Genomic DNA, 27,863 nt, shown 5'->3' with positions numbered 1-27,863 from the left:
CAGCAGACTAGAAATAGGAGGAATTTCCTCTATCTGATAAAGGGCATCCACAAAAACCTCACAGCTAACACCACACGGGTGAAAGATTCAGTGCTCTTCCCCTAAGATCAAGAGCAAGACAGCATGTCTGCTCTTACTTGTGTTTAATATTTTATTGGTGGTTGTAACCAGGGCAATTAGATAAGGAAAAGAAATAAAAAGTATCCAGACTGGAAAGGAAAAAGTAAAACTATCTCTATTTGCAGATGACATTGTTTATAGAAAATCCTAAGGAATTCACCAAAAAATATTGGGACTAACAAACAAGTTGAGAAAATTTGCAAAACACAAGACCAATATATAAAAAATCATTTGGATTTCTATACATTACCAATAAACAATACAAAAAATATATAAATAAATGGAAAGAGATCCTATATTTATAGATCAGAAAACAATATGTTTAAGATGGCAATACTCCCCAAATTTATCTGCACATTAAATGCAATCCCTATCCAAATCCCAGATGACTTTTTCTTTTGCAGAAATTGACAAGCTGATTCCAAAATTCATATGGAAATGCAAGCGATCCATAATAGCTATATTGAAAATGAAGAACAAAGTTGGAGGAATCACACTTCCTTATTTCAAAACTTACTACAAAGCTTACATAATCAAGACCATGTGATACTGGCATAAGGATAGAAATATAGGGACTTCCCTGGTGGCGCAGTGGTTAAGAATCCACCTGCCAGTGAAGGGAACACAGGTTTGAGCCCTGGTCTGGGAAGATCCCACATGCCATGGAGCAGCTAAGCCCGTGCGCCACAACTACTGAGCCTGAGCTCCAGAGCCCGCGAGCCACAACTACTGAGCTCGCGTATCACAACTACTGAAACGCATGCGCCTAGAGCCTGTGCTCTGCAACAAGAGAAGCCCCCACTCACCGCAACTAGAGAAAGTCTGAGCATAGCAACAAAAACCCAACGCAGCCAAAAATAAATAAATTAAAAAAAAAAGATAGACACATAAATCAATCAAATAGAACTGAGAGCCCAGAAATAAGTGTAAAAGCCTTACATTTATGGTTAATTGATTTTCAATAAGGATGCCATAGCAATTTAATGGAGAAAGTCTTTTCAACAATTGGACAACTGGATATCAACATGTAAAAAATGTTGGACCCACTTCCTCACACCATACATAAAAGTTAACTCAAAATGGATCAAAGACGTATATGTAAGAGCTAAAACTATAAAACACTTAAAAACAAAACCTAGGGATAAATCTTCTTGTCCTTGGATTAGGCAGTGGTTTCTTAGATACGACCCAATGCACAAGCAACAAAGGAAAAAGTACATAAATTGGACTTCTTTGAAATTTAACACTTTGGTTGCAAAAGCTATCATCAAGGAAGTGAAAAGACTACCCACAAAATGGGGGGGAAATGTTTGCACATACATACATCTGATATGCAACTTGCATCCAGAATATATTTTTTAAAAACTCTTACAAATCAATAATAAAAGGCAAATAACCAAATTCAAAAAATAGACAAAGGATAGACATTTACCTCCCAAAAGATATAAAAGTGACCAATAAGCTCATGAAAAGAGACTCAACATTATTAGTCATTAGGAAAATGTAAATCAAAACCACAATGAAATACTAGGAATGAAATTACAGGTGTAGCAAATAGGTATCCATTACAGCCTGCCTAGTGAGAAATGGCTTGGCCTTGGAGGTTCAGTAGAAGTGCAGGGAGTTGAGAGAGATTTTGGAGATAGAATTGTCAAACCTGGGTGCTGGACAAAAGCAGTAAAAGAAGAGTGAGCTTAAGAATAACTCCCAAGTATTTGAATTGAGGAACTACATGGACGACAGTTGCATTGACTTGCAGAAATCTGGAGGGACAGCATGGAATTCCTTTTTTCTTAGCTTTAGACATACTGATTTTTTAAAATTAATTTTTATCGGAGTACAGTTGCTTTACAATGTTGTGTTAGTTTTGCTGTTCAGCAAAGTGAATCAGTTATACATATACATCTATCCACTCTTTTTCAGATTTCCTTCCATTTAGGTCACCACAGAGCACTGAGTAGAATTCCCTGTGCTATACAGTAGGTTCTCATTAGTTACCTATTAGACATACTGATTTTGAAGTGCCTGTGAGATATGCAGGTGGAGGTGTTAAAGAGGAAGTTTAATATATCGTCTGGATCTCAGAGAAGGAATCCAGTGAGGGGTGAGGGGTGGCAGTGGGGGTGGGTGTGAGCCAGCTAAGAAGATGTGATAGAAACCCTGGGAGAATTAAATGGTTGAGGAAGGTGACTCTTTCTGAGGTCCCAAGTAAAACGAATATAAGCCACACCACAACTTAAAGCAGAGATTATAGGAAGATGAGCTGGCAAAGCAGACTGAGTGGGCCTTCAGATATAGACGAGGTTTATTTTCATCTTCAGGGTCACCAAAATATTTGGCATTTACCACCATGTTCTTGTGCATTATGTTGACCGTACCCTATGACCTTTACCGCTTCAGAGATCACGAAAAAAATAGCCCTAATTAACATAGCACAACAATAACATAATACACAAAATGAACTTAAACCTGACAATAACTTTGAATAACATATGTTGATCAGTGCTACCTGTAGAGAGAACCATGGGAAATTCTTTCAGAACTGAGAGCTACTACATTCTTCAGTGAGACATTGAAAGCTTATAGCGAACTCTTTGTTTTGACAAAACTCAAATGGTCTCATTTTCTCTTAACGTTCATTTTGAGGTATAATTATTCAACCCCCCTTGTGTGTTGCTTGGTTCTTGACCTTATTTTTGTGTTTGTTTTGTCTTGTTATATCACACGTATGCTTTCACTTTAAATCAAAAGGTAGTGGTAAAGTGTCCAGTCTCTAAAATTAGATGGAGCTGGATTTAAACCCCAGCTCTGTTATGTATTAGGCAAGTTACTTTAACTCTCTAATATCCATTTCCTAATCTGTAAAATGGTGTTAATAATAATACTTAGAGAGTTGCTGTGAGTGTTTCACAGGACCACGCATGCAGAGTGCTTGGTACTTATTAGAACTTAGTAAATTATAACACTTATTACTGGTCTAAAGCTACCTCACTTCCATGTTTTTCAAAGTTGTCAGTCTTTGCCCAAATATAATATTAGTTTTAAATAGTTTATTTCCCAACCAAATATCTCCAACATTTGCCCCTGTGGTGCTCGCTCCAAAAACAAACATGAGTTGATGCAATGGCTGGAGACATTGCCTATCTGAGGACAACATCTTTGCAGAGCCAGCAGAGAGACAGGTGCAGTGTGCCTGGGAGCCCACGTCACTTTCATTGGAGTGGCCTCATAAGCATCAGTTCCAAAACAAGTATGAAAGTGAGAACAAAAAGACCTACCAGCCATTCGTGTGCTAACTTAATAAACCATATTTTCTCATTTAATTTATGCTGAATATTAGAGCTGACATCAGATGTCTCTGTTCTGATACTTATTTGTAATTTTTTAGGACTAGAAAATTAAATGGCAGAAATAGAAATAGAACCCTAATAAAGAATAAATACAAAGTTTTAAGAAAGAATTAGGAGAATAGTGAATCATTATTTACTTGGGAATCATTTCTGTGAATTGTCATTTCTTGGATTCATAATTGAAATAATTTCCAGCTGTGCTTTAAAAAGTTGAAAATGCAAATAATTAAACTATAGTAAATTGGAGTGTTTTGCAGTGTATAAATAACTGTGCTAAAGATGAGCTAAATTGACTCTAGGGGCTCTATCAAGAATTAAGTGTTAAGTGGTGTCAGTTACGTATAGAAGAGAGATATGCTCTCAGAATTCTTTTCTACTTCTGCTCAGCTACTTAGAGTTTAAAAATTATAGATGCCAAAACTAAACTTCCAAAATAATCAAAAGATCATAATTCAACATTAAAACATTATTTGGAAAAAGGCATGAAAATCCACGTATTCATTCAGTAATTATTAGTGGAATATTTTTCAGGTGACTAGAACTTGTTTAGTGTGATTGATGCCATAGAGATGCATTTTATACTGACTTACACAGAAACACACACACACATACACACATTCAAAACACTAGAAAACAATGACCCATTCCCCTACCAGTGCTTTCCCTGTTATCTTGTTTAAATCTAATCTGGGGCAGAATCACTCCCTTTGTCCTTTCTCCACTGCTCAAGGATCAGAGGAGGGAATGTACCTAAGGAAGAGTCCATCTGGACAATGAGCAAGAGGACTGAATAGGGACATAAACATTACAGGCGACCGTTAACATTCCTTGAAAGCCATGATTAACATTAGCTGTGGCCTGTCCATGAAGTGTGAATTGCTACGCAGGCCAGACCCATCCACCTACCAGGGGTTTATAAGCAAGGAGCAATTCCACCAACAGGCACAGGAGAACATTGAACCAAGTACAATAGATTCAGTGAAATCACTAAATTTGGATTCTTTGCAGAAGAATCACCTGTGGGGCTTGGTAAAAACTGAAAATCTGGGCCGTATCCCCAGAGATTCTGAATCAGTAGATTTGAGATAAGGACTGGGAAACTTGCTTTTCAAACAAGCACTCCAGCTAACTCGAAGGACAAAATTTTGATACATATTTAAAGGATGGCATGTCCAGGTAGAATTATACATGAAATTTACAACATGGACAGGAGGATAAAGAGTAAGGGCAGGTGTATCTTCGGGGGAGAATTACTGAAAACAAACTAAAATAAACTCTGTCCAGTTGATTTATTTTTTCATTCAACAAATATTTATCATGCTTCCACTGTATGCCGAGCACTGTCCTAGCTGGTACAAAGAACCAGAACTTGGATTGGAAATTCTAAGTACATGTCTTATAACTCTTAATATGTGACCTAAAGCATTGTCTTAGAGCAGATACATTACTCTATTGCATTTATGAACATGTGGTCATTTTCAGCAGGAAGAAAAGAATGCCTAATTTAAATTCTCCCCATTTGATTTGGTATCACTCTGAGCCCAGCCTGGTGCCAGGATAATCACACCTTCTGAGCCCATGTGAGGTTAGGAGTAATCACCTACCCCAAATCTGTGCCACAAGCCTATTTCCGCATAAACACAGCTGGCTCCTCTGGATGTGTTCTGTATATTCCCTTATCACTTCATTGGCGCTGGTGGGGCTTATTATCATGACAGTAATTAGTAGTACAATTAATATATATTTAAACTGCTTTATAGATATTGAGTTATAATATGACATATGTTAAGTTCTCTATATAGATCATTGGTATTTATAGCTACTATGCACCCATTTGAAATAAATGACTAACTGGGAAGTAATATGAAATATAATCTCATGTAACTTTTGAGGATAATCTAAATTAGAGGTTAAAAAGAGCAAATAACTAACCCTTGAAATCTTTTTGGGAAATCTGATAAGGATCAGCATGATCATTAATGTTGAAAAAGGAAAATGAGTAGGAATTTTTTAAATAATTTGAAACTCTTGTTTTTTTATAAATTTTATTTATTCATATGTGGGATATTAGTACTAACCCTATTTATGATCATAATTGGACTATTTCACTTATGGAACCCTAGGATGACCAAGATGTTCTAAGTATAACTGATGAATTCCATTATATTAGAATAAAAGTTAATCTTAATTACATATACTAATAGCTTAATCTGAAACTGCATTTCCCATACTGTGATTTTAGTAGATATTAAAAAAAAAAAAATCCCAGTGGTCAAATTAGTTTGAGAAACAATGATCAAAAATATTTGTTCAAAAAAATATATATTTATTTGAAGACTACTGATAAGCTATGACAATAACAAAAGCTAACATTTATTGACTGCCAAGCATAGAGCTAAACGTTTCATTTGAATTAGCTCACTTAATTTAACCTTCTATAAAAATGAAGATTAATTATAGCTAAGAATTTCTCAATTAAACATAATTGCAAGTAAGGAAAATTATATGCAAGGATACTTAAATAGGAAAATCTATTATATAAGTCATTATCCATAATCAAACCATTATTTATGCTAGACAAAAAAAGATATCACCAAGACTATATTCATTTATTGAATTAATATTGAAAAAAGTTTAAAGAAAAAAAATTACCTAGTTTTTTGGTATTCACAATACAGGAATTCTCTAAATTAAAATTTTTTTCATCTATATGTTCAAGGTTGTGAGGACACAAATTAAATATATCTCAAAAGGAAAATAATTTCCATTGTAAATAGTGTTAGAATTTCCCCTTGACTATATTAGAAACAGATTACAATTTGCTCTTAAGAGAGTTAAATAAAATTGAATTAAAATACTTAGCAATTGTACTAATGCTGTTGCAGTAAAATGGTAGTATTTTATTCATAGAATGGGAATTATAAAATCAGTGGTATGAATTTTGCACAAGACCATTTAACTAAATAGAAACACTTTCATTATGAATAATTGTATGGCATGTACAACCTTACTTAGGATGCAAAGAACCTGTACAAAGATGATTATTAGAATAATCTAATGTTATTAAGTATTTAGTGCCTGGTTGCTTAGGGGTTCATCAGTCACTTATGTTCTTATAGCTACAGGATAAGTTTTAGTAAATTGAGAAAATAACTCATGGTCCTAATCAAAAGTATGGAGCATACATACATCAGTGTGACTCAGTTAAAACTGCAGAAGATGCTATTATCCAGTTGGTCAGTTCGACCTTATCACATGGCAGTGCATTTATGTGACTATAAGGTTAATAGAGCATGTTGTGTCTCAAATTTCAAAACCTAATGTGGTAAAATTGGAAGGTATTATCAGCATTTTCTAGTCTAGTCCTTTGTATTATAGATGAGCAAGCTGTGATGCCAGAGATTAACTTACTTAAGTCATATAGGAAATTAGTAGTAGAACCATTCTGTAAAGAAGAGGGCACAAATCTCATCCATCCACCCATCAATCCTTCATTTCATGAATTCATTCATTCAACAAGTATTTATTAAATGCCTATTATGTGCTAGACACTAGGGATGTGGCGGTGAGGAAAACTTAGACATGGTCTCTGGCCTATGGTGACTGTTTTGAGAACACAGTGGGAGGTGAAGAAATATGAATAAAATAATCACTCAAATACATACAAGATTACAAACCAAGACAAATGTTCTTAAAAAAGGGAACCTGGTCTATGGTAATATATAAGAAGGGAACCAGACCTAAACCAGGGGATCAGGAAGGGCTTTCCAGAGAAAGTGGCACTTATATTAAGCACTAAAGGCTGAAGAGAAGTTATAAGGAGAAGGGAGAGGGTGGGAAGAGGTTCAGTAGCCCTGGAGAAAGAAATCAGTATTTGAGAAACAGAAAGCCCAGCATGTTTGGAGTCTACAAAGTAGTGAGAGTGGGGCAAGAAGGGGCTGGAGAGGTAGACCATTCCAGACCAGCTAGGGCCTATAGTCCAGACTAACATTTTTGGTCTTTATCTTAAGAGTCATAGAAAGCTGTGGAAGAGTTTAGCAGGAAGATATAAATGTATAGCTCATCTTTGACAGTTTTATTTTTACATGAACAAATACCAGATTCATATATGCTATTCAAGGTATAGGACACTTTTCTAAGTTTTGATTCTGTAAGTGATGGCCTGGAGAAGGGGTAAGGTGGGAGGGATGGAGAACAGGAATATGGATTGAAGAAGGTTTGGAAGTTGGTTGCCGCAGTTTCTGGTATATCTGACTGTTTCAGGGCTCTATAATGAATTTGTTCTGATAATGGAAATCAACGTTTGAAACATAAAATTGTTTTGGAGGGCTCAAACACAGGAGAAATTTGCTTGTGGTTTGTGAGCTACTTTAGGTTAGTTTTTATATGGAAAACCTCTACTCTTGGAATTTCCAAGATCATTTGTATAGATGATGTGGTTTTCTTTTCTTCTGGTCCATTTTCTCTTTATAAAAACCCCTAGCCAGGATAAGAAATTATCTACCTTCATTAATGCCTCTCTTGAGATGTCTGAAGGTAAGGATTCTGGATGATGTCATCTGATCAACTGGGATGCTAAAATATATCACTGATAAATCAGTAGAAATCCAAGCCAAGCATATGTGAGGAACTACAATGAACTGCTTAAAAGGCAAAGTTTTTAGTGAAACCTGCATGGTCTGCAATCCCAGCTTTGCAAGACCTAGAGTTATCGGAACCTCATCTCATCTTTCTTCTTAAAAATCTCTGAAAATTCTTCACTGTCTGAAGAATAATGTCCCTGCTTCTCAGTGTGGTCCCCATCACACTCCTCAAATTTTCCCACCAGTGTCCCTTTCCAGGCAGTCAGACTACTTCTCTAAGCCTCATTAGCTTGTCTATCAAAAAGGAAATACTACTCAGAGCTATTAAGACAAGAGTTAAACAAGGATTTAGCAATGGCAGATCTTTTCATTATATGAGGAATAACAGATGAAAGACGTTTGAGTTATTCATCTTCTTTTAAGTAATAATATGTTTCCTCCTCCCCCAAAGTTCATAACTCTGAAGGAAGGACAACAAGAGCACTCACACTGAAGGATATTTTAAATGGGACATTTTCTTATAAAACATTTTTTCCAAACTGGATTTCAGGTAAGTGAATTATTTCTTTACCTTTTGTTTTTCTTTAAATGTATGATTTTTGGTTTTTATTTTTATTGCCAACAATTCTCTATGGTAACATAAGCCATCTTAGTTGAAATGGATAAAAACAGCAATTATTTAGATAAGTCAAGTGGCCAACAAAACATTTTTTCACAGAACTATTTAGACAGGGTTTGTCCAATAGTAATGAGGCCAATACAGTAGTAGCTTTAGCAGAACAGTAAAATCTGAGAGTGCACTGTTAGAAAAAACTGATCATATGATAGAGCTTTTCAGAATGGGAAATAAGCACCTATTTAGAAGAGGTCATGAGAATTTTACCAAAAGAAAAATTCCATTGTTAACCTAGATAATCTGAGAAATGAACAAATCCTAACTTGAAGACAAATCCTTTAAGGTCCATAAAATTGATATTTACATATAGTTTTTCAAAATAGTATGTTGTCAAAAGAGTCTAATCAAACAAGCGGTAAGAGCAACTGAATTGTTTATATTATATATAATTTATATCTAAAGTGCCACTAAACACAATAGAATATTTTCATTTTCTCTTTAGAAAATAATAACCATATAAAATAGGTTTTTAACTAAGTCAAACACAGCCTAAATGGAATATATATTTTTTTATTGCAGAAGAAACATACAATTTTAAACTGGTTTATTCTCTTTGTAACACAGAAAAAGTCCAAATTTACTCCTAAGCACCCTGAACTGGTTAGAATAAGGCTCCTACTAGTAAATATGGCATTTTTGTGTAATGTGGAAAAACAACCCTTTCCTCCCTTCCACCATCAACTTACTATCATATTTTAAATTTGACAAGGCAATATGTACCAGACAGAGAGGAAAAAGAAAGTCAGTATGTGAAATAAGAGAGGTTTCTCTTTGTTATAAATGTATTTCCTGTTAAGGGAGATCATTTCAAGTTTTGTTTTCCTTCTTGTTTAAAGGACAAGAATATCTTCATCAATCTACAGATAATAATATAGTATTTTATAATATTGAAACAGGAGAATCATATACTATTTTGAGTAATACCACCATGGTATGTATCCTCCATTATCTTCCTCCTCAAAAACCTCTGTCAGCTCTTCACTGACCAAAGAACAGAGTCCAAACAACTGAGCACCTGATCTGGACCCAACCTGCCTTCTCAGCTCCATCCCCCACCACAGTTATCCTCCCATTCTCTCTTCTAGTCACACTAGATTATTGCCCTTGCCCGCTCAAATCACCTAGCATTTTCCTTCCTCTGTGGAACAGGTATCCTACGAGATAAAATGTACAAACTCATTTCTTGTAGTCAGGCAAACTGAGGTTCAAATCCTGGCTCTGTCATTTACTAGTTATGGAGCCTTGGGTAAGATTCCACATTATTCCATCCTCATCATGCCTCAGGTTCTTCCTCTGTAAAGTAGGAATAATAATACCTCTTTGGGTTAGTATAAGAATTAAATGAAGTATCATTTGAAAGTGCTTAGGATAGTACCTAATAAAGGCTCAGTGACTGGTCCTATGATACATAGGAACATGTTATTCTGTCCTCCTGGACTCTCAGACTTCCTACTTTCTCTACCTTCAAGAGCCTAGTAATCTTTTAGAGTCAAGCTCAGCTATTTCTCCTCTGTGCAACAAACCATCTTATCATTTGCATTCAATCACTTCCTGTTTAACACTTTTGCAATGTTATATCTCTTTTATAAAATTTTCTAAATTGTAATGTTATTTATTTAGAAGTTTACTATTATAAGCTTCTTGAAATCACAAAGTATATCCTATTTATCACATCCTCATCCCCTAATGTGTAGTAAATTTCTTTGTATACAGTAGGTACTACTTAAACTTTAAAAAAATTGCTTTGAATGTATATTTTGGAGTATATGGATGATATAATATTCTTTTAGAACTACAAATTTATATGGCTCTGTTACTTTTTCTGTATTCTAATCAACTTCTTCATAATTTCAGAAAAGTGTGAATGCTTCAAATTATGGTTTATCACCTGATCGGCAATTTGCATATCTAGAAAGTGATTATTCAAAGGTATTGACTATTTAATTTGGGTTTATCTGATTGTATCTCCTACTAGCTCACAGATTGGTTTATAAAAGTAAGAGGAAGCAAGAGTCTATCTTTATCTCTAAATATTCAAGAAATTGATGCAGTTCTAGCTGAGACCCCAAAGCATAACAGAAACATATACAAATCATTCAGAATTTGGCATTCTTGTCTGGTTATCATCAAGTAGTAGAAACTACTTTCATCTTAAGGGAAAAACTTATTTTGGGGGCACTGATATTCATCAGAAAAAAGTTATTTGGTATCATGAATCATTAGTCAATTCTCACATATTTTAACCTTGTTGATATTTATTATTATTGAAAATGGAAAAATCAAGATATACCTTATTTAATTCACTTGCTTTTTAAGGAACCCCCATACTGTTCTCCATAGTGGCTGTTTCAATTTACATGCCCACCAACAGTGCAAAATGGTTCCCTTTTCTCCACAGTCAGTATATATATATAAATTAACCCTGGTAGACCAGGGGTTTAAATCTGTGTCTTCGAAAGCCTAGTGTAGGAGAATCCCACATAGCTGGACTATTAGGCCTTACTTAAGTTCCCCCTCCTGAATGAAGTTGTGGATGGAAGATAATCACCTTATTTTTTCTACTTATGCTGGTAAAAGGAAAGAAGAATTTACTATCAAATTCAACTTCTAATAGTTACTCTTAGATCAAGAACCTTTTGTTTTAACTGCCATTTTTCATATTCTACTTGAGATGCAAAACTCCCTTAATACACAGAATGAAAAGTCAAGCTTGCCCCTCCCGCATTGTTCAGACAGCTGATTATTTTCCAGTGGACCAGGTCTTGGTCACCTGCAATCTTCAGAAAGATATGTTTCAATCCACTGGAGCTTCCTTGCCAAAAGTTTGAAAGCCCTTTAGGAAACAAAATCCAGAATAATACTTGCTTTATTCACTAACCACAGCACAAATAAACTTAATGAGAACCGAGCAGTTTTTTTTTCTGGAGGAATTATATGCTATATATCTCTTATTTATTTTTTCAGTCTCTACTATTTTAAAAAACTATGCTCAAAGAAAAGCAAGCATTTTGCAACAAAACTATATGTTGAATAACTTCTCTTCACCCAATTTTAAAGGGTTATTATCATAATAATTACCCAGGTGCAGGGTAATCTTTATGGGACTTGGAAATTATAGTGGTTTTACTTCAATCAAGGTAAAGCATAAGGGGAACATTTTGTAGGGTAGAGTGTGTCAGAGAAATGCTTTTTATGTTAAGAAATGTCTTTGGATATGCTTTTTATGGAGTGAGGGTTGAATCACTGCTGAGATTAGTTCTGGAATTTGGATGAACAGCACAAAAGTCCACAGTAAAACTCTTTAAATGAGACTCATTTAGAATTGAAACATGTCTTTCCTAGTGCTTTGTGAAGATAGTCCTTTTATAATTCTGAACCTTGAATTGAGTGACCTATGATTATACGTTATTGCCCTGAGCTTTTTAAGAATCATGATTTGTCTTTGCCTCTTCTTCCTGACAGCTTTGGAGATACTCTTACACAGCAACGTATCACATCTACCACCTTACAAATGGGTAAAACTTCATGTCTTTTTATTAACACTACTTAAGTCTCATATAGAGACTTTTTCACTCCAGACTCTGATTTGAGATTAAGACTGCGTTCCCTTGTTTCTGGTCTTAATTTCTTACTTCTTTACAATATATGTATACCTATACAACTTAAGAAATTCAAAGAAATACTCCTTTGGAATATTCACCTCTTTTTATTTGACTAATATCTTACATTTTTATATACTCTATAGTTTTACTTTTCCTACTTTTGAACACCAAATTATAAATATATAATTTATAAAAGTACACATATTTATAAAAGTACCAAAAATGCATGGGAATGATACAAAATGTTGGGGAGAGGGGGCTCCTTCACTGGAAGGAAGCAGAAGGGAGGGAGATGCAGCATTAAATTTAAATTTAATTGATTTTAAACGAATTGCTTTTTAAAATGTAAAATGTTAATATCTTTTAAATTTAGATGTTAAATTGTCATCTATTATATTATTTTTTTATCTTTATGTTTAATTATTTGAAATATTTACAGCTTAAAAGAAAAAAAATTAAATGAATGAGTAGGTAGGCAAAGGACTGAGGGAGAGAATTCCTGGCAGAAAGAACAACATGTAAAGGCCCAAAAGGAAATGAAAGCACGGAGTGTTGGGGAAACTCAAAAGTAGGTCAGTTGAGTTGAAATTGGAGGAGGGCATGCTTACTAGTAGGAGGTGGTGTAAGTTTAGGAAGGAGTTGAGGCCAGAAATCATGGACCAAATAATAATGAGGAAACCATTAAGAATAGTTTAGATCTCATTCTGATGACAATAGGGAATCACTGAACAGTTTTAGATGGGAAATGACATGATCAGATTTGCACTTTAGAAAAATCTTTCTAAGTATGGACAATGAATTGGTTAAATTACTCATCTTAATGTGATATCCTATTTGCTGTTATATAAAAGTGAAAATAATTGTATGGCTTGAAGAGGCACTGAAAAATCTTATGGTCTATTTCCCCTTTTGTCTAGTAAGAACACAAAAATTTTTTTGAACTTTATGTTTCTACTTCTTTTAAATGTCCAGAAAAGAATAACTCTGATCTTCTTAAACTGTCAAATCAAGAAATAGGAACTGCAATGTAACGTAGACTCTAAATCCATCTAATGCACTCTGAGTCTTTTTCTCTGTACCACATTGTTACCAAATTCAAGAAGTGTTTATTGAGCACTTACTATGTGAAAAGCATATGTGGGGAGACACAAATGAGCTTGAGGCACCAACCCTATTCTCAAGAAACCTTTAGACTAGTGAAGTGGAAACCTTACTTTTTCAGTAGAATTTCCTTGTTTTTCTTTTAATCATTTTGAAATTCTCCACGTCCTACCTATGTTGAGGTTCACCAAATTAAACAGCACTCCAAAAGAAGATGACAATACTAATATTTCAATCATGGTTTGTATAAGCTTTATGGCCTAGAATCATTTTAAATATTTAGCTTTTGTGCAGTGAATTTAATCAAACCACTATTTTGTTTGTTTTTTTCTTGCACAACCATCTAATTTGCCAGATTGGTTTTTTGTCAGGTAAATATACCATAATTTAAGGAGTGAAGAATGACAAATTTGTTGAGATTCAAGGCAAGACGGAATATCACTCATTCCAAGTCTTCTATGTGCCTCCAAAAGGTTTATAAAAAAATCTACCATAGAGAAAATGAAGATAGTTCTGATTTCAAGCAAGGGAAGGATTACGGAGGAGATGACAGCCTTTGTAAAGCACGCTCCTCCACTTTCTCTCATACTGTAAAACACAGACAATGGCAGCTGTGGTGACCCGCTTGCCATGAAGAAACTATGCACTGAGATTTTCAGCTTGGTGCTGTCTGCATGCTTGCATAGATGATTCCATGGTATATGGAAACCTAAGGCAGTGTTACAATGTCAAAGGTAACATGGACACTGGTTTGAGAGAGAATTGTAAACGAGGGATGAATGTCTTCTCTTCTGGGACGTTCTTTTGCCTGTGCCCTCGTATGTTGATCTGTTCCAGACTTCCCAGGGGCCTGGTGCTCATAAACTGCCCTCCAGCAATCAGGATTCCCACTGCAGCACCAATAGTCTCCTTCCTCCGGGGACATCACTCTTTCTCCAGTCAAAGCTGATCTGTCTAGTGCCATGTTCCCTCATTGGTCGCTAGGCCTCGTACTTCATGACCTAATAAGTTAAATCAAGGTGACGTGTGCTGCACATCTTCACAGGTGTCCAAAATTTAAAAGAATGGGAAAAGTAGAAATATCAAGCATATGTTTAGGTCCAGGTTGGAGAGATTTTTTTTGGAGGGGGCAGACAAGGAGTCTTCCTTCAAGCTCTTCACATTATACTTTGGAGGCAGGTCTTGTTTTGCATCTCCACAAAAGCATTCTTGATGAAACTATTCATACAGTCTTCAAGAAGATAATAGTCAAAACTTAAGCATCCTACAACTCTTTAACACTTATAAAACTCTGAACACATTCTTGCTGAAGAACTGTAGAAACTCCACAGTGCAAGTCAGTCAATTGAATATTTGCAGGGCGACTCTAAGCATCAAAGTGAGATTTTTGGTCAATAATATATTTGAAATTTTCCCATGGGTGGAGTGGAGGACTTTCAAGCTTAAGGCATACTGCCCAGTATATGATCTGTTTTTTCAGTTTAGCTTGAGATCAGATGTTCCTTTCCTTTTCTGATTTCAAGTCAGATCCCTGGGGAGATTGTCAAATGGCATCTTATTTTCAAAAATTTGAAATGCATATGCATTCACAGAGATGGCGGTTGTGAATGAAAATGTGGAAGAGTACATATTAAACTTCAGCACAATTATAGAATTTCAGAGCTGGAAGGCTTCAGCAACCATCTCAGCCTGGTGTGTACACATTTTACAGTCCTGAGGGTTAAAAGGCTTGAGTTTAATGAGGGGTCTTCCAAGAGCTAGTGATATGATGTTTAAAAAGTCATATCATTTCTCTAACCTCAAGTTTATTTTCTATAAGATGAGGGGGGTTCCATTAGGTAATTTCTGGAGGTATTCCCACTTTCTCAGTCTATAACCCTTTAATCCACTCATCTCAATATAAAAGGTCAGAAGTTAAACGACCTGTAAGTAACTAGTGAAGAATTCCAACTACTACCCCATGTCCTCTGTCCCATGTTGTCACATTTTTTCCATTAGGTTTGAAGAAGCAGAAACGATGATGCTTTATGTTTATTGTTTGTTTATTTTTTTCTTTTTATACCTGTTATTTGCATTGAACAGCAAAGTTTATTTATTTATTTTCTTTCTTTTCTTCTAGAGAGTTTATAAGAAGAAATGAGCTTCCTCGTCCAATTCAATATTTATGCTGGTCGCCTGTTGGGAGTAAATTAGTAAATGTTTAAATTATAGAAGTGTTTAATCATTCAAATAAAAGAGGAGCCATTTGATTTTGGCCTTTGTTAAATTTCCATGCCTGAAAGAAAAAAAAAATACATTTATGACTATTTTAAGTGGTTAAAAACGGGAAGAGTTTTGATAAATTGAAACCCATCTGAGAATTCCGTAAAATCTCAAGCTCATGGATAGACTTCTTTAAATATCGCAGTCAAAAACTTTATCCTTATACTCAGCCAGAATGCGTTGTGCCAGAAAGCTCAGGAAAAATATGGTTTTCACAAGTTTCCCAGACTAGCTTCAGACAACATGAAATTTTGTCCAAGCTCTTATTTAAGGACTCTAAATAAAGATTAGATCTGGCTAGCTATTAATATTCAGAGATTTATTTGACTTTCTGTCAATATACACAATTATTTATTTAGGTAATAAAGGCAATGAATATAATAGCAGACTTTATTCTCTATTTAATATATAGACTTTAAAATCATAATTTTTATGTTATGTTAAAAATCATAATGTTAGTATAAGTTGGTTGGGGTTTCTTGACCTATTGAAATGATATCTTAGTTGTGAGCCTTTTTGCATCTGGATTATCGCTCTTTTTAAAAGTATTAGGTGAACGATTAACACAAACATGCAGGCTTTATTGTATTTCTTATGAAATTTCTCCTTGTTAACTAACTTACCACCACTTCTAGGCATATGTCTATCAAAACAATATCTATCTGAAACAAAGACCAGAAGACCCACCTTTTCAAATAACATATAATGGAAAAGAAAATAAAATATTTAATGGAATCCCAGACTGGGTTTATGAAGGTACGTGTATTCCTTTTTTACTGCCGCCGTTAGGCTTTTAATTGAAAATAATCGCACACGTTTAGTAACGTTTAGATGAGTGGTATGTTACTGAGATGAATGGTGGCATTTCTGAAAGCTGTTATCAGGTTATGAACAGGACGTGCAAATTCTGAAAGAACAAAATCTTGTTATCTGACTTGCAGAATTTATTTTCATGAGCATTATAAAGTGGTAGCAATAGTTTATATTCCAAGAAGTATATGGTCCTTAGATGCTGTATTAGTACATTTTCTCGGGTTTGTTTTTTTCTTGCAAAATAAACCTTTTTTCCAAAACTAGACAACTGGCTGTATTATTTTGCAGGAAAATATTCTCGGCTCTTGGTGCTCTCATGAATTTTGTCCTCTTTCTGGGTCATGTAGTATCTAGGAATTAACTGGACTTTAAAAGGTCTTCTAGTCCTTGCCTTTATTAAAAATGTATATAACTGAATTAACTGGTTTTTAAAAAATATTCCCAGGAGAGAAAGTCAACTTTCAAGTTAATGTCACTCTGTAGTATAAGTACAGTTCTCCTTGTTTTGGCTAATTTAGATGACTGTAAAAATCAGAAGTGGCCCCCAAAGGGAAAATTAATTATTGTTGAAATGTTTACTATTTATTTTAAAAATTACATTTCTGATTAATGTCAATTCCCCAGAAGACTAATTGATGTTTGATATGGGGTATTAAGTTAAACTATTCCTCTAAACCTAGATCATTTATCTTTTGATAACCAAAGCATGGCATATGTCATATCCACATTAAATATATTATTTCAGTTAATAAATGGCTATATACAATGTACTTTGAAGTATTTATGATGATTTTAACAGTACACTGTCATAGTAATTAATATGGTAGTATTTATTTTTCAGAGGAAATGCTTGCTACAAAATATGCTCTCTGGTGGTCTCCTAATGGAAAATTTTTGGCATATGCAGAATTTAATGATACAGAGATACCAGTTATTGCCTATTCCTATTATGGCGATGAACAATATCCTAGAACAATAAATATTCCATACCCAAAGGTATGTGGAATACTTTTAGCAGATGCTTCCATTTCCCTGGTGTCAAAATGAGCAACCAATACCATGAATAGAGGTGGGATCAACAAGTTTGGAGAGCTTCTTATCCTGGTGCATTGTAAGGCAAACATTGTACTGTGCTCTATTATTTATGTGGACATCTGTTGCTTTGGACATCTGGTTGGGCTGGATGAAGTAGTCTTTGCAAAAACCATTGCAGAGTCTTTGAAAAACATATGGTCTAGATCATGGAGGAAAAACAAGCTTAACTTAATTTTAATTTTTTTCATATTTCATGCTCCAAATTCGGGTAAAGTTCTGTTTTGCAATTCCCTCTTGAATTCTCATGTAAATTCAAAGTAGAATGGGAAATTAAAATGTTGAATGTGGTGCTCCTGTCAGGTCGAAGTAAGCCTGAGTTATGGTCTTTTCTGGACATACATGGTAGGTTAAGTTTATAAGCCTAGGCTCTTCTTTGAGGGAATTAGACATGGTGTAAGCCCTCAGTTTCTCGTATAAACATTCTAGAATCCTTAGCTTACATACTTCACATGCAGTCCCATGTCTCAAGACAGTCAACCTGTATGCAAAAGAAGAATGGCCAGGTCACGGTGGAGAAACGTCGTATCCTAATTTAATTTAGACAAGAAATCTGAAAGGGAATCAAATCATAAATTCTCCTCTTGCACAAGGAGTGGAAGTGATTTTAGGATTTAGCTCTTTGTTCTTAAGTCGTGATTGTTTTCCCTTGCCAAGGGGAACACTGTCATAGATGGAGCCAATGGGTCCCTATATGTGACAAAGACGGGATGGATATGCATACACACAAGTGGATTCCAAAGCAATTCAAAGTGACCATAGCGAGAGAAATAGAAATTCCAGATAGTCTAAAATTTATGTTAAAAGTCTTTTGAGAAAAGGCAATGGGTAGGAGATGAGTTTTTAGGTAAGAGACCCCTCAGGGTTGTATATAAAGTCTGAAAGCTAAGATGTTTGGAAGTGAGAGGTATGATACTTGGAACCCAAAAGATGTAAAAGGACTTGGATCTTTAGAAGGTGGTAGGGTGCAGAAAGAGATGAAGAAATCTAGAACTGAGGAGAAACTCACATGGACAGAGAAGTCAGGACCCAAATTCTCATGTTTCTTTGAAGGCTGAAGTTGCTGAAACATCTGACATTGAACTGAGAAGTGAGACAACTTGAAAGAAGCAGAAAGTCCCACCTAAACCTCAGAGTGAAACAGGAAGGTGTGAGGAGAGCCTGGACAATTTCTTAGATAAAGCCAAATAGCATGGAGCCATTTATGGCTATATATCTAAATTTTGTGGATTTAAATTGTTTGACAATTATAAGATTCTCTTTTCTGTGGTAAAGTAACAGAACTCTAAGAAGATGTCTGGGCATGAACTATACTGTCATGTAAATCTAGGGCATATACTAACACGTAAAGCACAAAGCAAGAACAGCGTAAATCCCATGACACTTTATTTTGAGGTGGAATTTTCCTAATTTGGGAGTATTGATAGCAGTAATAATGTAACCAGCTAGTAGACTGTCTGATAATTGTCCTAGACCAAATTACAGGGTAAAAGAAAAAGGTATCTTTCACTATCTATTCTTTACCCTCTCTTCCCCAAATCAATCCCCCTCGGCACTCCCCTTGGCACGTGAAGAAATATTATTATGATTAATTATCCTAATAACAATTATAATGGGAAATATCTGTCTTAAAAGTCAGAAAAGAGAATATCACTTACGGAACTGCATTTTTATAGCCCAAATATTTTTCCCTATGAATCAAGGCTCCCTCATTAATCACTTAGAATATGTGTTTTCACTCTGGTTGCACAAGATTTGTAATTGCACTGCTGTGAAATTCGTGGTCATGTTATAATTAGAATGTTTTCAACAATAATATACCTAACATAGTTAGCTTATAAAAATATGCCTAAATTCCTAAACTGTCTTTAAAAAGTTGGTGATAATTAGAATTTTATGAGCTTATATATCTCCATTTTCTTCACAGGCTGGAGCTAAGAATCCCATTGTTCGGATCTTTATTGTTGATGCCACTTACCCTGAGCATGTAGGTCCCAGAGAAGCGCCAGTTCCAGCAATGATAGCCTCAAGGTATAGTCATCTCTGTTGCTTCCCATTTTTCAAACTGAATTTTAACACTGAAATTTCTTCATCAAGGTTTACATTTCTTTTCTAATGAGTTTATGATGTATATGCTACAGCAAAAATAAATAAATAAATAAAATTAGCATGCCCAGCTAAATATATAGCAAAATCGAAATTCACAAATAATTTTCTTAAATTGATTTGAAAATATTAGCCCTTTTCACACATATAAAGATGACCATGGTGCTCAGTCTAAGTGCTACTTCTGGATGTGTGAGTGTAAGCTAGAGACAAACAGAGAGATAGTAAAATTCATATATATCCTCATCCTGGCTTCTTCCAAGTCTGACCTACTTTTCCCCAGGGTTTGTAGATCATGCTTATCACATGTGTATGACAAACAGGAGAAGATACGCCAACTCTCTCCAAATATTAGCGTTTTTCACTAGGATGCAGTCTATTTGAAACGGTCTGGTTGTAGAATTATCTGTTTTGGAATTAACTGCAGGCAGACAGGGACAGAAGCATTCACTTCCCCAGCATGGTGCCCTATGTACATCTTGTCTGATTAGTCCTGGTCATTCAGGTTGAAGTGGGTAAAGGGGAGGGGTCCGCAAGCCCTGCCTGGTGGCCCTCCTTACCCCTTCCCACACCCTATCCCACCGGGGCCAGTTGATTGATCACTAATAGGAAAAAAAACCTCATCAGAGACCTCTGCTGGGCTTTGCCAAGATGAATCCCCTCTCTGATAATCAAAAATGGCTTTTTAAAATTATCCATTATTCCCCACCCTAATCTAGTTGATGAAAACTTGACTGAATACATCTGGTTTTTTATGTGTCATTCTCCTTAGGAGGCAAGCAGAATGATAGGAAGAGCATCATGTATGGAGTCATGAGGCTTGTTTAAGCATCTGTAAAATACTAACAATACAATAGTAATAGCTAACATTTTTTGAGCACTCACTATGTAGTGAGCATAGTCTGTAAGCACTTTAAGCGTTCTCAGTAGATCTTTACAGAAAGCTTTAAAACTGGTACTATTATTATTCCCATTTTATATAGGAACAGAGCCTTGGGTATGTTAAGTAATTAGCCTAAGGTAGTATAACTAGTAGGAGATAAAGCCAGAATCTGAGCCAGAGACCCCTTCTAGCTCTGTGATTCCTTTTATATTAATGTCCAACATTCTGTGGTTCATTTATATTGCTGTTCTCTTAACTACAAGTTCACCCTCAGAGCCAAGTAACCATTGCTGCCTTTCATTGACATCCACTTTGTGCCAAGCATTGTTTGAGTTACTTTGCATACATCATCTCCATTTTATTAACCTGAATTTCAGCCCCTGACCATGGTCACAGCTAAAACTCGGCTTCCAACACAAGCCTGCCTATCTTTTACCCACTTAGCTCTCTTTCAACTAGTTAAGAAGCGAAAATTTGAGTTTAGCTATGGGAAAATAGCCAGTTTAATGCTTTTTCTCCTCTAGATTGACCAGTAGCTTTGGCCTTCCGTCTTAAATTTTTTCCTGAGATATAAAAATCCCAACTGGGAGAAAACTCAAGTGTAAACTCATTCTATTAGATGAATGAACTCTCTTATAGATATTCTTTAAAAGTCAGCAGGTATATTTAAACTTTCTCTGCAGAGAAAGGAATGTTTTGCCTTCCTTATCTATGGAATAAATATTTCAGATAATAAAATACATCCTTTAGAAAGCACAAATTAAGAAATTATTTGAATGTGATCTTGGTTTATGGTTGTGACTGTCTGTTTTGATTTGTTTGCAGTGATTATTATTTCAGTTGGCTTACATGGGTTACTGATGAGCGAATATGTTTGCAGTGGCTGAAAAGAATCCAGAATGTTTCAGTCTTATCTATATGTGATTTCAGGGAAGACTGGAAGACATGGAGCTGTCCAAAGGTAAGTTGTATTAAAACCATAGAGGTGTGTTTCTGAAGATGAAAGTACAAGAGTGGTGACTTATTTATAGCTAACATTTTATATTATAAAGCAGAATTACTGCACTCAACTCCCAATTGCAAAAATACCTCTCTATTCAAAGTTTCATTATTTTTATTAAATAAATAAGATACCTTTTGCTTTCTTGAAAGACTTTAGCATTGAAACTGAATAGAGAAAAAGGCTAAATGAAACAATGTAATACTGGGAAAATCAGTAGGATGGAAATTTCCATTAGGATGGAAATCCATCCTTTTAAGATTATAAGATTGGCAGTCAAAAAAAGCAAAATAATGAAGATGAAAAGATAAGATGGGTCCATTAAGGAAATAGATGTGTTCTATTCAAAAGAATTAGCAAATGGTAACATGTTCTATTCAATGTCAAAACTGAAAAATAAAAACTCCAGAGTAAACAAATATTATCAAAGGAAAGCCAAATACTCCCATTTGAAAATCAAACGTAGATAACTAAGAATGACATGAAACAGATCAAATTATCTTGCTATCCTGTTATCTTAGAAGAGTGCTCAATACTGTGCTAATTTTAGGGAGAAAAAACTTAAAAACTAGGCACGGATTTATTGTTGAGTTTTAATTGTTTTTATTGCTCAAATCCAAACATAATCTGTTGAATTAATGAGTCAGAAAACTACTTCACCAATAGAAAAATCTTCAAAATAAGCCTGTTCATAAGTACTCATATTAGAGACTAAGAAACACAAAATGTTTTCTTTAAATAGGAAATTTTATGGGTACATTTCATGAGACATCTAATTATGAAGAAATGTTTCATTAAACCAAATATAGAATAAACCTATTTTATAAAGTAAGAAAAAAAGCACAAAGCAATCAAAGTAAAACACTAAATTCCATCTAGAAATTAGGACATTATGTTTTGCAAGAAAAAAGTCATATGAATCTGTTTGGAAGTATATCAGGACTATAATAGTCAACATTACTCAGGCTAAAAATATTTTTAAATCACTACTGTGTCTATAAGAAGCTTGACTAATTTTGATGGAATATGTTAGAGCTGATTTTTATCTTATTTATAGTTTGATATACAAAGCAGAAAGATTTTTTTGGCTTTAATGCAGTATCATAGGCAAAAAAAAAAAAGAATAAACTTGATTGTTCTAGTTAATTAAAAGCCATCAGTCTGATTAGTCAGCTTTGGGTGAATATAACTTTAATGTTTTCATTGAAGCTAGATACTAGGAATTATTGCTTTAATTTTACTAGTTTAAAACTATAAGATTGGTCATTTAGATACAATTTTTAGCTCTTAAAACTAGGCATTTAAAACTGTGATTGCTTTGGAATTTGAAATTCTAATTTATCAAATCTGAGACAACTTAATCCAAACTGACAGAACATATAAGATGCTCATTCAATGAGATGTGGAATTCCCTGGAATATAAGCTTCAGTTTTATGGCCAAAATCAATGATTAAGTTTAGAATACCAGGTTTGAATAACCTTAGAATTTCAAAACAACCTCTGTTTCAAAATAGTCTGGTAAGTTCATGGAACATATTTTCAGATTTAAGAAAAACAGGGTTGAATTTTCCAGTAACCATACTCATGACTGGTGTGTGTGTGTGTGTGTGTGTGTGTGTGTGTGTGTGTGTGTTTTGTTTTGAAAACAAATAACATTTAAGGTTAAGTGACGGCTACACTTTATTCATGTTGGGAGTCATACCCAAAACAAAGAGGCAAAGGAAACTGACAATAATTGCTTAATATAACTATATTAATAAGATTTATTAAGAAATTTGTAGTTTGGGGGAGAGACATCATAGTATTCTTTCTTCTCTGAAAAGGGAATTAAAATTAATTTTATCTTAATAACTAGAAATAATGAATCAAAAAAGTTTTGCTTTATTAAGTCTTGTCTTAACTTGTTCTCTCTGAGACACTGGCCTAATCCTTGTAAGAGAAAATCCAAACTGTGTTTTTAAAATTTATTATTCCCTTGCTTTTTTTGACAGTACTCTCTCGTGGTTCTCTTTCTACTTTACTGACTGTTCTTTTCCTTTCCAGCTCTTCCTCTTCTGACTTCTCTAGAAATCTTATTATTTTCCAAGTTAATGTATTTGCAAGATAGGCTAACTGCTATAACAATTACAACAACAAAACCCCTCCAAAATTTCAGTGGGTTAATACAATAGGAAGTTTTTGCACATTCATGTAACCATCTAATAGTGAGTCCAGGTAAGTGGGGAATGGTGAGGGTATGGGATGGGGTCCCCTGCTTAACAGAGGCATTCAGGAACACAGGTTGATAACATTTCTGCTATCTTCATCTAGTGGCTTCTAAGGATGGTCAAGGTTATTCAAACCTGGTCATCAACATTCACGGGGCGGGGGGGAGGGCGGGTGGAAAAAGAATGGAGGATCATGTGAGAGGGTCTTACAGATTAAGTGCAGAAACAGCACGGGTCACTTCCGCTCACATATCCCGGGTTAGAACTTATCACATGACCACATCCAACTGGAAGGGGGCCTGGAAAATGTAGCCTACCTGAAGTCCTAGCAAAAACAGGAAATGGTTACTAATTATCCTACAGTCTCTGTCACAACTCTATTATTCTCCTAGGTGATTTTTATCTAATACTAGAGGTTTTCAATTACCACTTGCCCTACAAGTTCATTCTGAGGATTTGAACTTTTATGTATCTCTGGCTACATCTTCTCTGCTCCACCCTCACTACCGCACGTAGATTTGGGTCTTCAGCATCCTTTTTCCAACATTGCAGTAGCCTTCTAATGGCTCTTTGTGCTTCCCTCTATCCTACCCACTTAATCCATTCTCTGTATCATGTTCCCAATTATATTTTTTAAATTGTGATTCTGAAGTCTTTCAAAGGACTTACCTACAGGAGAAATCCAAATTTCCTAGGGTGGAATAAAATTTTCTCTACAATCTTGCTGATCCCTATACATTTTCTCATCTTCTCTTTCCCACAGTCACCCTCCATTCAGCCATACTGAGCCACCTGTGGTTTTCTAAGCTGGCCTTGTCTCTATGCTTTTCATTCTATCTAGAATGTTTATCCTCTAATTGTCTAGAAAAGTCTATTCATTTTTTTAGGCTTATTAAATATTTGTTCAATAAATGATTGATTGTACTATGCTAAAATATATACCAAAATAAGATTCAGTGCAAATTTTAAGATTTCTAGCTGCTTCATAAGATTGAGAAAAGAAAAAATTTAACCTAAACTCCTCTGTGAAATGCCTTTTTACCTACATGACACCAAGGGTTTGGCTTGTGCTAGGCCTCCATAGATATTGTCATAATTCCAGTCACTGCCTTATGGAAAATTTAACCAGAATTATGAATGGTTTGCAATAAGATACAGCCCTTAGATCATCCTTGTGTACGCAGTGGTGGTGTTGTATTAGATTTTGAATATAGTCATCTTAAACTCAAGTGTGAAGTTAGTTGACTAGCAATAATATACTCCGACCAGGCAGCTTAACTTGTTCAAATGTCCAGATTATATTTAGGGAAAACTGTCCTCCTAATACTATGCTTTATTTGATCTTTTTTTTCTTTTAGACCCAGGAACATATAGAAGAAAGCAGAACTGGATGGGCTGGTGGAGTATGATTGCTATCTTTTCCTTATCTTTTAATGAAATTCTCAGCTATCAAAGGACTATTTGAAATGTATCCAAACTGGCACTACTTGCTTTTATAGAAAAATATCAAGGTAAAAAACACAAAGGTAGTGATCCCTTCAGTAATTTTGTGCCAGACAATTTTTTTTTTTTTTTTTTTTTTTTTTGCGGTACGCGGGCCTCTCACTGCTATGGCCTCTCCCATTGCGGAGCACAGGCTCTGGACGTGCAGGCTCAGCGGCCATGGCTCACGGGTCCAGCCGCTCCGCGGCATGTGGGATCTTCCCGGACCGGGGCACGAACCCGTGTCCCTTGCATCGGCAGGCGGACTCTCAACCACTGCGCCACCAGGGAAGCCCCAGACAATTTTTAATGTGTATATATTTAGAATTCTATTAAGAATAAATCATATACCTCATGTTCCAAACTTAACTTTTTCAATCAACTCTCTGATATCCATAATTAATATTACCTCTTTAAAAATACAATAAAGATCAGTTTTCAAAAGAGAATACAATCCCCGAATTGCTTAAAATAATCTGAATAATTATTAGCCATTTGAATCCAAGGAAAATAATTACATTGGGTATCCTTGGTTTAGAGACAACCTACTGCTTATTAAATTTTATATAAATTAAAATGATTAGATGTATTTCATATATATGCATATTCATTCTAGTTTTTAAGTAAAGTGGTATCAAATAGGGAAGTGTGTGTTTTGTTATGGTTTGTGATCACATATATCTGGGTCTTTTTGGAATAGTTTTATTCAGTGATTTATAAGGATTTTTTGTGTAAAAATAAATCATGTTTTAGGAAAATATCAATTGTATCTTATATCCTATATGGAGAATACAAAATAGGACAGATAATACGTGAATGCTGTGTGGATGGTCCATTTACCACACACATGTGGTTGATTTCAGCTAGCATTTGGGTGGGAAAAAAAGGCTGCTTCTTCTGAAATTTGGACACATGCAAAGAAAAAAGAAATTCTTAAGAACTAGTTTAACACATTAACCCAAGACAAGGGACGATAAAGAATTCAGAAATCAATTCTAAGATGATGTCTTGTAAAACTTTAAATTAAGATGGGATGTGAAGTGAAGTAAAAATCTTCAGATATTCAAAATTCTTTTCTGTATACTTTCTTGGATTCAGCAATTTTAGCTTACATATATTTACTTTCTGTCTTCAGTTAAAGATACTTCCGTTTTATTCATTAACTAGAGAATAGTTATTACTTTATTAATTGTATAAGTAAATGTACATTGCATTCTAAAATAACAAGGTAACGAGGATAAGTGTGTAATTCAGAAAAAAAGGAAAATCCTATTTTATTTTATTTTTAATATTTATTTATTTATTTGGCTGCACTGGGACTTAACTGTGGCACACGGGATCTTTTTCACTGCAGTAGGTGGGCTCTTAGTTGCAGCATGCAACCTGGGCCCCCTGCATTGAGAGCACAGAGTCTTAACCACTGGACCACCATGGAAGTCCTGAAAATCCTATTTTAATTCACTCTTCAACGCTGTACTAAATAACACAGGAAAAATGAGAAGTAGTCAGTGAAAGAACAGGATTTTATAATTTTTTTGGATTCTTGGTCAATCAGAAGCTCACCTTCCAGAAAGATAATTACTAGATCAGCATTTGAAAACTTGAGGAAAGGGAAAAAATTAATTTATGAGTTTACTGCCATTATAGAGATTTCCTGTAAAGAATGAGGGAAGAAAGAACACTTGAATATGCCCTTTAGCTGTGTTCTCCACGAAGATAGTATAACTAGAGTTTCTATAAAGTAACATGAATGATGTGATTTTACAAATAGATAACGATACCAACAACCTTATCAAAGACATGATCTAAGAATCCATACACATTTATTCTGAAAATAGTGCCACCATTCAAAACACACTGAACTATTTTAGAATGCATCTTTGGAAATCTCCTATGTATAAGCATCTTGAGGAAAACAATCGTATCTTATCAATTTTTATAGTTTGTATAGCACCAGCCTTGCAATCTCAGCAAACAGTAGCTGGACGAATGGATGAATGAATGAATGAATTGCCTTCTAAAGCTTTAGAATATTGTTTTAAATACCCTCAGCGGAAGCACATATGTGTCCTTTGAGGGAAGATGATGTCTCTACATTAAATCAAAAGCCATGCCAACATAAATCTAGTGAATAAGTGAAACGTGTATCTGCAACATATGATTTTGCACTAGATCATTTTAATATCTGTAGCTTTAGAATTCTATTGGGAAAATTATTTTTCTTGTGTACTAATCTCAATCTCTTCAAATGTATCCAATAGTCAGTAAACTTTCTGAATATCAGAAGAGGAATTGTCAAATTTTTTTTGAAATGATAGCTTTCAAGAGTAAGTTCACACTTCCCCAAGGCAACTGCTTTCAAGAGGTCAGTCATTAGATTTTATAAGTTCTGACACATCTTTTGAATTCATGACTTTATTTAGTTATAACTCATGTGTGGTAATATGCTGCATAGCTTCCTTTGACCTATAATCAAACCAGTGGCTTAATAAAAGTGCCCAGAAATAACCTAGAAATGTTTGTCTTTCAGACATTTGTTCAAATAATATTTATGAGGGTTTTGGATAAAGTGTACAGGCTAGTCA

The 27,863-nt window shown here is 34.8% G+C and overlaps 1 protein-coding gene across 2 annotated transcripts in view; it reads left to right on the top strand.

The window, feature by feature from the left end:
- The window catches only part of FAP (fibroblast activation protein alpha), a 71,630-nt gene that overhangs the window by 7,804 nt on the left and 35,963 nt on the right, over positions 1–27,863 (top strand). For both annotated transcript variants that reach the window (XM_079924397.1, XM_079924396.1), the window contains 10 exons: positions 8,505–8,603; positions 9,566–9,660; positions 10,584–10,658; positions 12,192–12,244; positions 15,552–15,624; positions 16,330–16,450; positions 17,349–17,503; positions 19,527–19,630; positions 21,414–21,549; positions 25,155–25,199. In XM_079924397.1, the coding sequence (XP_079780523.1) occupies positions 8,505–8,603; positions 9,566–9,660; positions 10,584–10,658; positions 12,192–12,244; positions 15,552–15,624; positions 16,330–16,450; positions 17,349–17,503; positions 19,527–19,630; positions 21,414–21,549; positions 25,155–25,199 (956 nt within the window). The remainder of the gene's footprint in view (positions 1–8,504; positions 8,604–9,565; positions 9,661–10,583; positions 10,659–12,191; positions 12,245–15,551; positions 15,625–16,329; positions 16,451–17,348; positions 17,504–19,526; positions 19,631–21,413; positions 21,550–25,154; positions 25,200–27,863) is intronic.

The sequence above is a fragment of the Stenella coeruleoalba genome (genome assembly GCF_951394435.1).
Source record: "Stenella coeruleoalba genome assembly, chromosome: 6".
Lineage (NCBI taxonomy): Eukaryota > Metazoa > Chordata > Mammalia > Artiodactyla > Delphinidae > Stenella > Stenella coeruleoalba.
The sequence above is the reverse complement of the archived record's forward strand: the minus strand, read 5'-3'. Positions and strand labels throughout refer to the sequence as shown.